We start from the raw sequence: 17508 nt of genomic DNA, 5'->3' as shown, positions 1-17508 counted from the left end.
AGCAGACGTGTAGGATTTCTTGCACATTTGATTTGTGCAGAATCAATATCCAAAAATAAATCTTATTAACAGACCGTTCGTAACGTAAGTGATAAAAAAATTTTAATAACCAGTATTCGAAATTTTAAATTCAAAATTTAAACATTTGAAAGCTAATTATTTTTATCTTAGAAATTATTTTCTACATAAATTGTCATCTATCACTTGGCCGAGATATCTTACAAGTTGGTAATCATCAAAATAAGAAAAAAAAATTTATTCTGTCGGTATATTAAATTGACCGCCTAATTTTTTTTAAAAAAAATTTTAATTTACACCTCTTCTACTTACTAGTCATTTGATTTAGTACATTCCATTAATAAGTTTGGAAAAAAATATTAAAACCAAAACAAATACTCATAAAAAATACACGCGATCCAAAATTGCTTTAACCGGAAAGGAGGTTGCGTGCATCTCTTTTGGGCATTTGATTTTGACGAAGTATTCAAAATTGCCGACAAAATAAGCTAAAATCAAATAGCTGATGAATTTAGAAAGTGTAAATCAAATTAAAAACGGGTTAAAGTTTAGGGGGTTTCTATATGTTTTAATTTAAAAATTAGAGCAACAATTTCAAACAAACAAAGGGCTAAGTTTGATTTCTCATTTTTTTTATTTTGTCGGCAATTTTGAATACTTCGTCAAAATCAAATGCCCAAAAGAGATGCACGCAACCTCCTTTCCGGTTAAAGCAATTTTGGATCGCGTNAAAGTTTAGGGGGTTTCTATATGTTTTAATTTAAAAATTAGAGCAACAATTTCAAACAAACAAAGGGCTAAGTTTGATTTCTCATTTTTTTTATTTTTTTTGGTGGGTTTAAATTTATTAATTTGGGATGTTATTTGGGATTAATTAGTTGGTAGATCAGTGGGGCCCAATATCAATCTCTACTCTGCAGGGTTGGTGAGTCTTAGCACAACCCAATGAAGAGAAACTTCACAAAATACATTTTTAATTTGTTAAGGGTTTGACCTTTGTATTACATTTTTTTTAAAAAAAAATAATAAAGTACAGAACTTATTTGAATTATGGACTATTTTGAACCGACTATCAAATCTTTCAATATTTTGATTTTACTATCCAATTTTTCAATTTATTTGAGTTGAGTCCGTCGAGATTACTTTAACTTCAAAATCTGAATCCATCTTCGTTTATTTTTATAGATTTAATTAGCATACTTCTTACAGCTATAAATTTATTAATATAAATAAGTAATTAGCTTAAATTTTAAAGTCTAAAGTGTTATCGACTGACTCAAATCAAACAAATTAAAAGGTAATATAATAAAATCAAAAATTTGAAAGGTCGGACAGTAGATTCAAAAATGATTCATAGTTCTGGTAAGTTCGATACGTCTTTACTTTTTTTTAAAAAAATTATTAGTTTGCATATTATTTTTTTTAATTTTATTTTCATTACAATATGGTTTAGAGTTTGTTTGGCTCTGCTGTAAGATATACATGGTTCTATTAGTTAGTATTTAGTGGAATTACTGCATTTGAATTTCCTTAACAACTTGCTTTTAAATCATAATGCAACCATTCATTGTAATTTTAGTTTTTCCAAATAAATTTCCTAACATAAAAAATACTGTAAGATGGAATCGTGAATTGCTTATAATTTTTAGAAAAAACCTCAAATACCATCCCTGTGGTTTTGCACTTTCTCACTTTAGTGTCCTGTGGTTTAAAGTGTATCAATTTAATACTCTGTGTTTTCATTTTTCTCATTTTTTTTTATTCCACTAATTTTTTTTTGTTGAATCAGTGATAAAGTTAAAACTAAAAGGTACTAAAGTGAATATTCGCTAAATCTAGGTAGGGTATCTGAAATTTTTTGTATATAATTTAACGAAATATTAACTGAGAAGCTGATGAAAAGAGAAAAATAAAACTACAGAATACTAATTGATACACTTTAAACTATAGGGTACTAACATGAGAAAGTGCAAAATTATAGGGATGATATTTAAAGTTTATTCTAATTTTTATGTCTAAATTGTTTGTTTGATAATAAAAAAATAAAACTTTAGAAATAGCTCTTTTTGGGATTCAAAGAGATTTGTAAAATTGTCATTTTGCTTGAGTGGAGTGGGACGTAGCAACCTAACCAACTATGACAGCAATAGAACTGTCCATTCAACGATATATCAAATTATATAGAATTAATGTAATGCTTACAGAGTTAAAAAAAAAAAAAAATAGCAACAATACCAAATAAAACATCAAATTTCTGTTTTTGATGCTTGTACTCTTATTTCTACTTTTCGACGTAGCAAAAACTTTAAACATTTTTTTTTTCTTTTTTCTACGCAAAATACTTTATTTAAGATTGTAGCTATTAAAACACTATGAGATTCAAGCAAGCTTTGAATCAAATAATAACTATGGGCTATAAATTGCACAACTCGGATTCAAACTATGAGACGGATCACACCTAAACCCCCAAACTTTGATTTGATATAATATATATATATTTTTTTAATATAATTTTTAGTTTGATCTTTCCTAATCACTCCAATCAAGTTCTATTATTGGGTTCATCATCCCATCATATGATTGGATCATCAATGTGATGGCATGTTTGGCTTTGTTCCAATAATTCTCTATATATTTTTTTGATAATATTCGAATCATTACTATTTAACTCATGTTCAATGATTGCGAAAAATATTAGTAAAGTAGTTCTATTCTGGATATTAAATATATAATATTTTAAAAATATTACAAATCTCGTACTAAACGGCAAGAAAAATTTTATTTTGGAGCTCCATCGAGGGGTCTCGGATTTGCTGCCATATATTAATTTTGTCTTTGTGAAAGCAAAATTAACACATGACAGTGAATACGAGGATTCCAACAAAGTGCCATTAGAGAGCTCTCTACTTAAGTTTTATCTTCAAACAGCTCCTAAGTATGATTTGATAATCTATTCAGAGCATGCATATAATTTTTCTGCACACACACACACACGCGCGCTAACCAGTCCCGCCATTACTCAATTTCACGCTCGTCTACATCTCGTCGTTCATCCTACGACTAATTCAATAATTTTAAATATATTTTATCATCAAATGAGCTGTAGGATCGTCCGGCGAGGAGCATATTCAGTGGGCTGGGATGTGATCACTCAATCAACAAGTGCATACTAATTTGACAGTGACATGACACCCTGGCAGTGCCACGTCGCCACCATAAAAATGCCATGTTACTAACCACCTTGGATGGAGAGGGCAAAATTATTGGCTACACCAAACCAGGTGCACCAATGTCTAAATTTTAGTCCTCAAATTAATTGTTCTTTAATAAAAGTAATTTACAATTTAAATCTGATGTGACCCACAAAATCTAATCATAAANAGTACCAAGTGTTGTCGGCACTCGATGGCGCCGGAGAGCTCGCCGACATGGCTCCTCAAACTAGCTCAGTTTTTTTTTTTTTTTTTTTTTTTTTTTTTTTTTTCTGAAGATCTAATTTTATTAACTTTAGAGAGTGGTGAGTACCTTATATTTCTAAACTAGTATAGGACCCGTGCTTCGCGGCGGGTAGATAATATTTCAGCCAATTAAAATATATAATTATTAAAATTTTAAAAATAAAAAATATATTAAAAATATAAAAAAATTATAAAATAGTCCTATATACATTAAAAAAATAATAATATTTTCTTAAATTTTAATATTTATAGAGTTGAATTATTTTAAAAATTTTATTTAAAACTTTACTAGTAAAATTTATAATTTTATGGCCATCCTGTAAGTAAATTTTTTTAATTAAAAAATTAAAATTGAAGAACTTATTTCAAATCAAATTAATGAATAGGTGAGATTGTCTTTTACCTTATTAAAATTAATTAGAAGAGAAGCAAATATTGCATATATCTGGTGCATATTATTACTCTACACGCTACAATTTATATTAGATGACTAATGATCCATTATCAAAAAATTAATTAAATATACCTTATTTATAAAGTCTAATAATTTAAATTATATTTGATGTATTAATTTAAAAATCTCTATTAAAGAATGTTGAGCATGTGGCAAATATACATAAATATATCCGGGTGCAGAAAATGCTTAGTACGGTACACATATAATTTCAAAAGAAAGGAGAAATTTTTGTTTGCATCTAATACATACTAATTTTTCGTATACTGCACAGAATATTATATAATTGATGGAATATTTAATATAAGATAAAATATAATATAATAAAAATATTTAAATAATTTATTATCTCATCGACATTTTATTTTTAATGTACAATTTATAGTCGGTTTATTGTGAACCGGGCACATCCAAACTTTTCTATAGGCATGTGGCATTACCTCATTGGTTAAAAAGTCCATGGGCTACGTGACTTCACGAGGGAAGGATTTAATCATGTGATGTTATTATTGTCAAATAGTAAACAAAAATCTTTTCTAAAATTTATAAATTATTGTCAAAAAATTTCAAACCCTTTAATTTAAAATATGAATTTAAATTAAATGGATAACTAAACCATTTGAAGTTCTTTAAATAAAAAAAGTTAAATTCACACTTAAGGTCGAAATTTAGGTGTGGAATTTGAATTTTGAATATAAATTAAAATTAAAATTAAAGAGTTAAACATATAATTTGAACCACTTGTTAGCTCTCCTCTAATGTGATAGGGTTTGACCAGTCTAAGTCAATAAGTAATCAAATTATATATATAATAATAATAATAGAGAGTATGAACCGTCCAAGCAACATCACAATCCCTCGAATATTTTTTTATTTAGAAATAAACTTAGCTGAAAATGTGAATCAACTAGGATTCGAACTTGGGACCTCGGATACCAACCACCAAGCCCTTTGCCACTTGTGCTTCCGTCGAATATTAATTGCTTTCTTTGTAACCCCAAATTCAATTAATCATGCCACAACATTTTTCTCTTTGATTGGTATTTAAAAAAAAGGGGCAACTACTTATCTACCCCTGAAAAATTCTCGATTTTCTGATTTATCCTCCTTAGAGAAGGCTAATATTTCAAATACCTTTTTTACATTTCAACATATTTCAAATATACCCATAGAGTTAAATTCTATTTATGAACGGTTAGCGATAGCATGAATGAAGCAGGTAGCGTGCTGCCTTTCTCAAAAAAAAAAAAAAAGATTGTTAGCAGTAGCTGTTATTTCTATAAAATTACTATTTTGCCCTTTCAAATATACCCTTCTACCATCACTGACTTTTTTTATTTGCCATTAAGTTAGGGGCAAAAAAAATATTTTAATTTTTTGTTCTTTTCAAATATACCCTTCTATCATCACAAACATTTCTTATTTACCCTTAAGTTACCCTTCTATCATTACAAACATTTCTCATTTGCCCTTAAGTTACCCTTCTATCATCACAAACATATCTTATTTGCCATTATTATTTTTTTAACTCTGTTAAATATTTAACTCATATTTAACCTAAGTTAACTTAACGGGTGATAATTATAGGAATATTCTGAAATAACGGAGGAATATATGAGGAGTACATTGGAAAAAAAAAAATAGTATGGACAAATGAGATATTTTCAAAGTTTTGAGGGGTATATAGGCAATTATTCCTTAAAAAAAAAACAATCAATTTAGAACACTAGATCTAATAAATTTAATCCTCCTCTAGAAATAATGTTCTAAAGAGAAGGAGAACAAGCAAACATAACTATCATCAAAAATTGGCTCCAAAAAATCACAGCATAGAAAGAATGTTAACCCCAAATAATAATGTATAATAGTTTAGATCATTGTGCTGAATCATATTCATTGATATGATTATGTAAAAGGGGTTTAGGGCATAGAGTACAGTTAAAAGAAAAACGAAATTCAAGAGTCTCTTGCATCAGCTCTGAGTGCATTCGAATTCGCACAATTTGATGTATAAAGTTTTCAACATGAAGGCCGACTAATTCAACCTCAATCCAGAGAAAACCAAGCAACAGAGATATTGTTCAGGCATTATATCATATAAGCAGAGTTTTCAGATATCAGTATAATCAAATCACTATTCATTTGAGACATCAATTGAGTTGAAAAGCTCTGAATTCATACCGCAGAACGCGACTGGTGTCGCGTAATTTTGATCTAAGAAAGCGAAGGCTTTGTTGTGGAATGCTGATATCAAGTACATGTTTCTGGATAAAATCAAACAGTAACAAAACTTGCATCCTGCAACAAGTGGGACACACATTTATCCAGGTTTACATAAAAATATATAAAGAGAGAATGCTATGGGAAGTAGAAAACTTGAATAATAACATTTCCTGCACATTAACTTAATAAAGAGGGAAAGAATATGCCTTTCCAACTAAACAAGTCCACTAAAAACAATACATACATGTACAACTATCAATTTATTAATAGTAACAGTAACCTGATGAAAAATGTGGATTTGTCAATGCTTGTCGTAAGATAACTCTTTGATTAGCATGTAAAATGACATTCTAACAGCAATTCTTTGACACTACTCCATCATCTGTTTGTTGCTTCATACATAAATATATGCGTTGCTTCCATTGTTGTGACACAATTTTTCTTTTTTCCTTTTCTGGGGGCCTACGAGAATGTGACCACCCAGGCACCAGAATAATCCAGCAGGAAAGCTTCATTATCATATTTTGGTAATTTCGGACTATCGAAGAAAGAAAAAGAATACCAGCTTGGTCTTTTCATTACAAACTTTACCTTAAGGGTGCGTTTGGTTCGCGCTATCTTTTAAAGATTCCTAGTAATCCAATGAGAATAAAAAAATATGACGATGTTTGGCTAAACGCACTAAGTAATCTAGTTGGTAATATTGGATTTACTTGGGAATAAGATTCACCCCAAAGTACTAATCTCATTCCCTTGAGGGAGGGTGGGTATCCTCATATTAATGGATTGGGGTAATCATAATATGTCTAATCTCTTTCTTTCTTCCTACCCGCCGGCTAATTGATATTATTTTTCTTTACACTCTAACCTTACATCTCTCTCTAAACTTATTTTTCTCTCTAAAATTCAACTTTTTTTTCTCTCTCTAAACTAAGCTTTCTCTCTCTCTCTCTTTCTAAAATTTCAACTCTCTCACTTCCTCTAATTTCGACTATATTTTTTTTTCTATTTTTTTAATTATGCTCTCTCTCTCTAACTTATACTCTCTCTCTCTTTTTTCTAAAAAGATGTTGAAACTTTTGGTAACATTATCTAAAATTAAATAAATAAATAAATTAATTAATTGTATAATTTTTGTAATATTAAATAACATGGCTAATTAATATTACTGTGTGAACCAAACACAGGAATTCCACATTCTTAGTAATAGGATGAATAGTAATAAGATTCTCGGATATCTTTTATTCCTAGTAATCTTTTATAATGCGAACCAAACGCACCCTAAGAGAGACTCCTTGCATTCTACTCGAATATAGCATAGGAATGAGGAATCTAACTTGAATTTTTTTAAAAAAAAAAGTTTAGTTTTGAGGGGGCTTATATAGGTTGCAAATAGTGGCATATAAGGTTATAATAAAACTACTAGGAATCATGGTTGATAGATATATTGGTGGAGAAATATTATTGAGGGTTTCAAAAATAAGAGTTCTGAAGCAAGGATTTAAGTGCCATGGCACGGGGTCGTGCCGGAAACTTGCCGGCACGGTGCGTGCCGATAAAAAAAACACCTTGTGTGCCGACACATAATAGCATGAAATATTTATTTTCTTTAGCAACAAAATATTCTAACTATTTATTATGTCTTTTTATCACATCTTTTGAACTTTATTGAGGAAATTACTTACTAATTTAAAGAATAGAGGGTTTTGAACTGTGCCGTCGGCACGGGGTCTGTATCGTGCCGGTATCTTGTTGGCACGGTACGGCACGGTGGATACGGCTCGTGCCGACGGGCACTTAAAACCTTGTTCTGAAGAGACCAGCAGGAGCGACACAATCGAGAGAAAGGGAGGACTTTAATCTAATATAATACGGGCTGTTAGGTCTTGAAAGGTACATTGGATTGTAGATCGAAAAAGCTCGTAAAGCGAAAAATGAGAGCAGAAAAATGTGGAAGAGCACAAGGTCGAATCCTTAATTCACCAGAACAAAAAAATTTAAAAAAAAAAAGAGAAAAGGGAATCATCATAACAGTAGGAAAAAAAACCACTAGGGGTTATACCTTTCAAGTGATACTAAGAAGAGATCTCATCTTCTATCATTACATTTACATCAGAAGAAAACAGAAGAGAAAGATCACAGTAGAGATTCACCATGTTGACAACTTATTACAATATATTGAATGTGAAAGAGTAATTCGATTTATGACAATTAGACTTTACGTACCTCTTAGTTGGCTTTCATTTTAATCGACTGCATTGTTTTTTAACTAGCTGATCCACTCTCATCCTGCAACAAGTGATACCATGCAAGCCATCCGATCCAATCCACATTCATGACCCAGTAGATAGTTAATTGTAAATAAAAATTATTAAATGAAAATGCCCCACAGAACATATTAAAAAATTCTTGCTCATTTTTATGTTGGAAAGGCTATAGAGGTCATTAAAGAGCCTCAAATTTACTTCCACTATGACAATAATGCATTACGATTTATAGATTGAATATTCTAATGTTCTATGTATTTACTTTATCAATGGAAATTTTGTTTTTATGTTGTCATATATATTGGAGATACCTTTGTTGATGTCAAGTATTTAGAGCAAAACAATCATTTTACTATTACATGAAACAGATTGTCAGTTAGTGTTTACCTATCAAAGAAGTTCTTTATATACCCACAGCTGCAGGTATCATCTAGTATGTATGTGCAAATGCATGCATGTAGGACATAAGATTATGTTGATATGTGTGTAGATCAACTTTCATGTCGTACGCATATTCTGACCATATTGTATCCTGCATCTCATGTCGCGTGTTAGATGTGACTCGAAATCTACTATCGATTCAGGTTCGGGTTTACGACTTGCCGACAGCTTCGCGGTGCGACCAATTTAGAAAAGAAAATTATGGAGGAAAAATGAATGTCTGTGGTGGGTAGCGGAGGGCTCGGGCCGACAGCCCCCCGCGGTACGGATCGGATCCGAAACCCGTTATGAGTTTTTTCTTTTCGTTTATCGTTTATGCCCTAGAGGCGTGTGATCGTGGTTGGTTGTAACCTGAAGAACTTTGTATTCCCTTTTTCGTTCCATAGTGAAGATCTCTCCTCCCTCGCCTGTGGTTTTTCCCTGCAAAGGGTTTTCCACGTAAATCTGTGTCTCTTTATTTTTTCTGCTTATGGTTTGATTGTGTTTGTGTTCGTCATTTCGTTTCCGTTTGTGCGTTTGTCGTAACATCGCGCCTGTACCGGATATCCACAGGACCATATCCATGGTTCATAGGGCTTGAGAAATAAAAAAAAGAAAAGAAAATCTATTGCTAGCATACAGATGATCAAATACAAGTGTTGAGTCCTAAATTGATACCAAATGCCTCCTACGGCATTTCCTAGATCAATAAAAGAAGCAATTCTAAAACTGAATATCTTGTACATGAGCTAGACTACCTAAACATTCTCATTACTACACTGATATTATACAACATGGGTAATTTACACATACATCCCTACAGATTCTCTGTTTACACAGTTCCCTGCAAAATCTGAGTTTTCATCAAAGATCATTAAAGCATATGCTCTTGTAGTTATGAAAATGACGCACTTAGATTCATTTTAGATTCACAACAAGCTTCAACCCTCCAGGGATTCCGATGACTGCCCAACTTAAAGATAAGGTTCTTTCAAAGAGCTGCATGGGGAATGTATTGAGAATTCGGAATTCGCATAGGATCTATGTAACTAAATGCAGGGATATTTGTGTAAACGCCCCTATACAAAAAGAGCTGCTTAAGGAAAAGCTAGCAGTTATTACCAAAGCTCTTTGCTCTCTTCCTGATAGAGCAAGGACCAGAATCAATAAGCATGTTGACTACTTCTCTCATGGTAGGCCGCACCGACGGCAACTTATTCGTGCAGAGAATGGCTATATTTAGAACTTTCAGCATATCTTCTTCTGCATAAATAGACACCCTTGGGTCAAAGACTTTTGAGAAGTTTTGGCCGTCTAGGCGAGTCAATACCCAACAGACGAGATCTTCTCCATTGTCGGATTGAGGATCGTTTGGACTGCGGCCTGTGAGCAATTCCAGTAAGACAACACCGAAGCTATAGACATCACTCTTCTCTGTTGCCTTGAGAGAGTATGCAAGCTCTGAGAAACATTATGTGCAATTAAAATTAGTAAGGGAAAAAATCAAACATATGTTCTTGAAATAGGAAGGAATATCATGAGCAAAAATTTATATCGATTTCTTCTCTATATGTGATACATGCTGCGGTGAAATGCAACCATGACAGCAAAGTTATACTTCACATGTTCTAAATTGTTAATAAAGAATACACACTAATAATGTATGCTTCTTAGTTTGAGAAATGGATAAAATTCCAATTAACTTCTGTACAAAATCAAATCAACATAAAATGGCGCGTACTGATGAATACTCTGATCTTTTAATTCCCTACAGGACAGGGTAAAGCAAGGAATAAATCAGAAAAGGGAAAGAACTTAAAAAAAAATGAGTGCATACACTCTAGCAGCAAGCATACCAGGAGCAAGATAACCAAGAGTACCAGCAAAACAACTGAGCTCCGACCCTTCTGCAATCTTTGCTATTCCAAAATCAGCAACTTTTGCATCATACTCATCATCTAACAATATATTAGTGGATTTTATGTCTCTATGAATAATGAGCGGAGAGCAATCATGATGAAGATACATAATACCCTTTGCAGCCCCCACAGCAATCTTATACCTTTTATTCCAATCCAACTCTGGCTGCCCACCTTTAAATTCCCTTCGAAGAGCTTGATATAAATTGCCATTCGGCATATATTCATAAACAAGAAAATTTGATCCCCCTACTCTTAGCAAAGCATACAATTTCAATATATTTTTGTGCCTGATCTTTCCCAAAATGTTTATTTCTGCCGTTAGTACTTTTGCTGCATCATTTTTCCATAATTGCTTTACAGCAACAGTTCCTCGGCTTTTATTCAAATCCAATTTATAAACTTTACCTGCGCTTCCACTTCCAATCAAATTATCCTCTTCCAGATTACATATTTCCTCTGGATCAAGCTCCATTGGATGAAAAGATTCGAGTACCCACTTTGAATCTTTTCCTTTGCACTCATCAAAATCTCTCCTTTTGCGACGTTCTTCGAGCTTAAAGCTTTCATAGCTCACAAATGCCAGGCCAGCTAAAAGGACAATCAATACTACAAAGATGATTATCATAAGAACTACTCGCCTTCCCAAAACACCATTGCGGCCATGATTCGAATTGCAAAAACTTAAACTAGAGTATTTCTGGGTTCTGGGAATCTCTTCAATACAAAGCCCGTCATTTCCAGAAAATGCTTCTTCACCAGCTATTAGCAGAAGCTCTGGTGGTATCCCTCCTGATAATTGATTATTGGAAAAATCGACATAACTTAGCTTTAATGCTTGCAAACCCTCTGGAATTGAGCCGCGGAGATAGTTTTGGGATAGATTGAGCGAATTGAGGGAAGTAAGTAAATCTAGTGTTTCTGGAATAGTACCTCCCAATAAATTTTGTGCAAGATTTAGGTCTACCAGGTTAGTACACAACCCGACTTCCGAAGGAATTGGTCCTGTAAGGACATTTCCTTCCAAATGCAAAGATGATAACTGCTTGAGGGAGGCAATTTGAGAAGGGATTTGGCCAGAAAAGCTGTTATTAAAAGCAAAAAGTTTCTGCAACTGGTACAGATTCTCCAGTTCAGGAGGAAGCTCCCCAACGAACTTGTTATTTTGAACATATAACTGATTTAGACTAGCTGAAACTCCTATGTCTGAAGAAATCCCTCCAACAAAACCATTGTCTGCTACATCAATAATTACTGCATTTGGCAATCCCCAGATACCGTCGGGGATTTTCCTGGTGAAGTGGTTCTGACTAATTCGAAACCTCTGCAAAGTTTTGCAAGATGAATAAGAATCTGGAAATTCACCCGAAAAGTCATTATCAAGAGCGAGCAAGAATTGAAGGTTGTTGTTTTGACAAAGGAATCTGGGAAATTCACCGGAGAAATTGTTCTCAGATATGTCTATGCTGTTGAGTGGCGAGAAACGACCGAAATTTGCAGGAAATTTTCCAGAAAAACTATTCTCATAGATGGAAAATGACCAAAGAAACTCCAGCTCCCCAAATCCTTCAGGAATTTCACCCGAGAAGTTGTTCCGATACAGATGAAAAATTTTCAGCTTTTTAAGGCTACCGATTTCAGGAGGAATCTCTCCACTCAGTTGGTTGCGAGAAATATCAAATTCAGATAATAGTGTGAGCTTTGCAAGCTCAGGAGGGATTTCTCCAGTCAAATTGTTCTGGAAGAGCTCGATCTTGTAGAGATTTTGCAAATTTGAAATTGCTTTTGGAAATATCCCAGAGATCTGGTTTCTGGAGAAGTCTAATGTTCCTAGTGAAGTTAACTCGAAAATGGAGGCCGGTATTTCGCCAATGAGATTACATTGTCCCAAGAAGAGCCATGTCAAATTCTTTAAATTTCCAATATTTTGTGGAATAAACCCCTCATCAAAATTATTCTCTCCAAGGCCCAGCTCGACTAGGCCTAATAATTCCCCGATCCATGTTGGAAATTCACCGGAAAAGCCGTTTGTTGACAGGTCAAAACCTTGAAGGTTCTTTAGAGCTGAAAGATCCGGCACCTTACCAGTTAAGCTGTTTGTTGAGAGATTAAGAACTTGAAGATTTGTGCAGTTGGCAAGTTCGGAAGGTACAATTCCTGATAAGCTATTTGCTCCAAGCTCTAGAGAAACTAAACTTGGTAGAAGAGAAACAGAGGGCGATAGTGAGCCAGATAATGATAAATTGGCAAGTGCAATTCCAATCACGTGCTGGGAACTTAAGTCGCAGGTGACACCATAAAATTGACAAGGAGAATTAGATTTGTTCCAGCTAGCAAGATGGTTCATGGGATCATTTAAGTGCCTCTTTATGTCGAGGAGTGCTTGCGTTTCAAGTGGCAAAGAAGTAGATAATGGTAGAAGGATAAAGAAAAGAGAAGTGGAGAAATAGAGGAAAGGGATTAATTTTAACATTGAGGAGGATAATTTGGTCAAAATAATACAAAAATTGCCGCGCCTCTCCAAATTACAGCTTAGGCCTGTGAAAAAAAAAAAAAGAAAGAAAATAACAATAGTAATCAGCTTGGTGACAAAAAGATTAAAGGGATGGTTGCTTGAGTTACTCTAGAAAGCTGCTTTGATGACATATTTTCTTCTAGTTGTATGTTTTTGTAATATCTCATCAAAATATTGGTGTGCAGAGATGCTATAAAGACAGTAATGATAATAGCAAACATACATCAGGGATTCATTGAAATAAATGGCTTCATTAGCTACTACTGTTAAGTGTTTTTTTTTTTTTTGAGAGAAAACTAGCCTGCTACCTGCTTTGTTATTATTATTATTTTTTCCAGAAATGAATTTAGCTAAAAATATAAAGCAACTAGGCTTTGCACTTGAGACCTCGAATACCAATCATTGGGCCCTTTGCCACTTGCACTAGGGACGATCAGCACTACCTTTAGATGTTAATGAAATCCGGAGTTTCATTATCTGAAAAGTAGCTAGAGCTATTATATTTTACAGAATCAATGGCAAACTTCATGAAATCCACAATTTAGAAGTAATGTAAGATAAGAAAAAAGAGTTGAGGTGGTGCCAAACAAAAACACTAACTTAGAAGTCTATTTCTATACAGCCTATTGTTTGAGGGGGTCTTCCTACAATTTTTAACTCCATACAACATTATCCTAGATAAAACCGAGTGGAAGCATAATTCCAATTAATCCTGAACTTTCTCCCTTGGTGGCTAACTAGACCAACTAAGCAGTTCTTAAAAAGTTGTTTATGGACTTCAAGTAATAACAACCTTTTCAAAATTATTAGAATAAGAAAAATCTAAAGGTGAATATTGATTGAAAAAGCAAAAAAAGAAAACTGCTATTGGCAAAATGATATATTCGACATTAAAAGCAGCTAATTCACTGATGAAGTACAGATATAACTTTTATGCTGAGAAGACCTAATCAACATTTGAAAAGCAAAGTCAGAGATGTCAAGAGTATGCAAAAACTAAGAACAGATGATAATTTTCCTACATTGGAGTTGAGAAATATGCTTTCTCTGTCATAAGCTTCAGTTGTTGAAAGGAACGCACTATTCTGGGGATAAAAAAAAAAAGTCTGGAACTCTCCTAAAACTACAGAAAATTGTTGAAACTCTAAAGATTGTCATAGTTTAAAATTTCCAAATAGATTTTGGCCGAAACTTCAGACGTTTGAGATACAAGCTACGGATTTCTCGTGGTACTTCTTCCAATCTTATTTTCTTTCAGTGTCTTCAAATGGAACTGAGGTTACTCTGAATGAACAAAATATAAGGTAGTGGTGACAACTAGCCGGCTTCCTCCATAATGACCGAAGGCCAAAGATTCATATTTTCTACACCAACTATCAATAAACGCACTAATTATGCTATCTACAAATGTTGTTTTCATTGAAAGAAAAAGAAGAACAAAGTTGGATGGATTATATGACAAGGTTGGATATACCAAACAATCAGCACTCATTTGTTTTCGGTAATTTAACATAGGTCCTTATGTTGTAGTAAAACAAAAGGTCCTTATGTTGTAGTAAAACAAAAGGTACTTTTATAGATTGAAATTAATAAATGGAAATATACATTTAAGGTGTATTATTAACAGCACAAAAACTGCCCAGTCATCGATATGTCTAGATGATTATTAAGTTAGAAGTATATACTAAACCTCTCACTAAATGAAAAATGATCCATAGCAAACAATAAAAAATCCTAGTGCTAGCAACAAAAGAAAGCTAAAATGGTTATTCACACCCCTCCAATTTTGGACATAGGTCTCTAATCTTTAAATTTTGAGTTTCAACCCCCAACTTTTCTACTAATTTTAGGAAATTCCATCCAAATTACCACTCTACAAACCGTTTAAAACAGGATATTCCACAACTTAAATGGAATATTCTACAAATTTTTATTAAATTTAATTAGAATGACAGAACTATTAACTAAAATACCACTTAAGTCATAGAATATTCATCAGTGAAAAAAAAAAAACTATGGGGGTATGAAAACATATTCAAAAAGAAATTTATAGTTTGAGAACTCGTTTCCAAATTACCCAAATTTGGGGAGTGTCCACACATTTTAGCCGGAAAAAAGAACAAAAGAAGCACTAATTAAAATTCAAAAGGACAAAAAAAGGGGTCTCATCTCAGGTAATTCAACAGCAGATAATAAGTCAGATACAATTCTACAACACTAACATCACTTTATCACTTCACCTACTCTTTTTGAACTCAAAATCCAGCATAAAACACTGGAATTGCTCCAAAAATGCGATTTTTATGGGCTTCAGAGTTAAGTTAGCAACTTTAATTCCATAAACCCACAAAAGGGTTTATGAAATTAACTTCCCCAAATCTTAAGGAAAAAAACCCAAAAAATTGCGCTCAAATTGTTCAACACTCGGCACAAACTCCTCGATTAGCATATAAGATGCCCAAATTACAAAAAATAAACAGAATTTGGTTGGAGAGATTCAAACCTATCATGTTATGCCCAAAACAAGGATGAGAGGGTGGAGATGTGGTCGGATTTGAATCGCCATTGTTGCTTAGAGAGAGAGAGAGAGAGAGGGGGAGAGGGACAACACACAGAGTGACCACTCCCGCTATTTATATCCCGTTTTGGTTTGGTGAAAAGACGAAAATGCCCTTGTCAGAAGGGGACAAAGTATATGATTTACATGTATCCTCAATCTTAAAAATCTTTTAAAAAAATTATGGCTTTAATAGAAAAATGAAATGACCAAATTGGTCTTATTTATTTTGTAGAAAAATAGTTAACATATTTTTGTCATTTTTAAAAATATTTTTGCTATAAATTATAAGTAATTGACGGAGTAGTGAAAAAATCGATACGAATGGGAGTTAAATGCGTCAACTGAAAATTTTAAAAATATTAAAATATAGATTTTTGAAAGTGAAGAAAAAAATTTAAAAATAGATATTTACATAGACTATTCTATATTTTACCCCCCCCCAAAAAAAAAGAATGATCCTTATGATTCTTTCCGTTTTAATCATAGTATATTTTAATTGCTCTAAATATAATTTTTAACAATTTTAAAAAAAAATTTTGAGCTCACAAGAAAATATATTATGTCGATATTTTATTGGCACGGTACAGTATAGTCGAGTTGGTCATCGATGATAGGTGTTTAAATTCAAAATTACGCAAAACTCCTTTAATTCTTTTTTCTATTTCTTTTTGATTTAATTTTATTTTTCTCGAAGAGCACATTTTTTATCTAGAAGCTCACCGGAAGAAGAAGCTTCTACTGATAAATCAAAATGGAATTTAAATTCAGAGGAATTTGTGAGACGTGGAACAAATTTGTCGTGTGTGTATTGTCCTCTAACACATTGACTTAAAATTTGAAAATGAAAATTCTTCCTTAAAAATTAAAACAAAATATGAAGTAAATTAAAATATGTATCACATACAGAAAAAATTAAAATTTTAAAATTTAAAATTAAAATTAAAATTAAACAAGTTTTTTTTTCTTGTTTTATATTTTTTTTGTAGTTTCTGTTTAATTGTTTTGTTATTTTTGATGCGTAGGTTTGGGGACTATTTCCTTCCTCTTTCCCCTTCTGTTGTATTGTTTAGGTTTGGAGTAGGATGCCGACGGGTCGGATTCGGACCTGTTTTTAGAAATCCAAACCCAAATCTAACAATTAAATTCGAAATTCAAATCTGAATCCGACAGATTTTTAAAATGCATATCTAAATTCGAATCCGACCAAAAATCTTAAACTCCAAACCCGAACTCGAAACAATTTTTCTCTTTACTATATTTCAAAATACATTACGTTAAATCTAAATTTTTAATATATAAATTCAAATAAAACATTAAATACATATATATATATATATATATATATATATATAATATACTGTAAAATTAATTTGGGCTCAGGTTGGGTGCAGACAAATCCGTCGTATTTTTATTTTTTATATTTGTATCCGAAAGTATATTCGTTCATTACAAGATAAATTCATTTTATTCGTATTCGGGTTTCGATAAAATTTCGGATATATGTACCCATTGACATTCCTAATTGGGACATCGTATTTAAATATATATTTTTTTTTTATTTTCTGGATTTGGATATTTACTTAATTTCTTTATAATTGTTATAAGGGACTATGTTGAAATCAAGTTCTACATTTTTAATGAAATGTCTACGAACTTTTTCCTAAAAAATTAATA

The 17508-nt window shown here is 32.4% G+C and overlaps 1 protein-coding gene and 1 long non-coding RNA gene across 2 annotated transcripts; both read right to left on the bottom strand.

The window, feature by feature from the left end:
* Positions 5753-8963, bottom strand: LOC109710161. Its single transcript, XR_002216308.1, has 2 exons — positions 8380-8963; positions 5753-6228 (listed from the first exon to the last, which is right to left on the bottom strand). It is a non-coding gene; the product is annotated as an uncharacterized LOC109710161 (long non-coding RNA).
* Positions 9446-15881, bottom strand: LOC109710160 (receptor-like protein kinase HSL1). The gene is made up of 3 exons (XM_020232628.1): positions 15778-15881; positions 10697-13297; positions 9446-10301 (listed from the first exon to the last, which is right to left on the bottom strand). Exons 1-3 carry the CDS (start codon positions 15782-15784, stop codon positions 9949-9951), a joined length of 2961 nt encoding a protein of 986 aa, XP_020088217.1. The 5' UTR covers positions 15785-15881; the 3' UTR covers positions 9446-9948.

This window comes from Ananas comosus, linkage group 5 (assembly GCF_001540865.1).
Source record: "Ananas comosus cultivar F153 linkage group 5, ASM154086v1, whole genome shotgun sequence".
NCBI lineage: Eukaryota > Viridiplantae > Streptophyta > Magnoliopsida > Poales > Bromeliaceae > Ananas > Ananas comosus.
The sequence above is the reverse complement of the archived record's forward strand: the minus strand, read 5'-3'. Positions and strand labels throughout refer to the sequence as shown.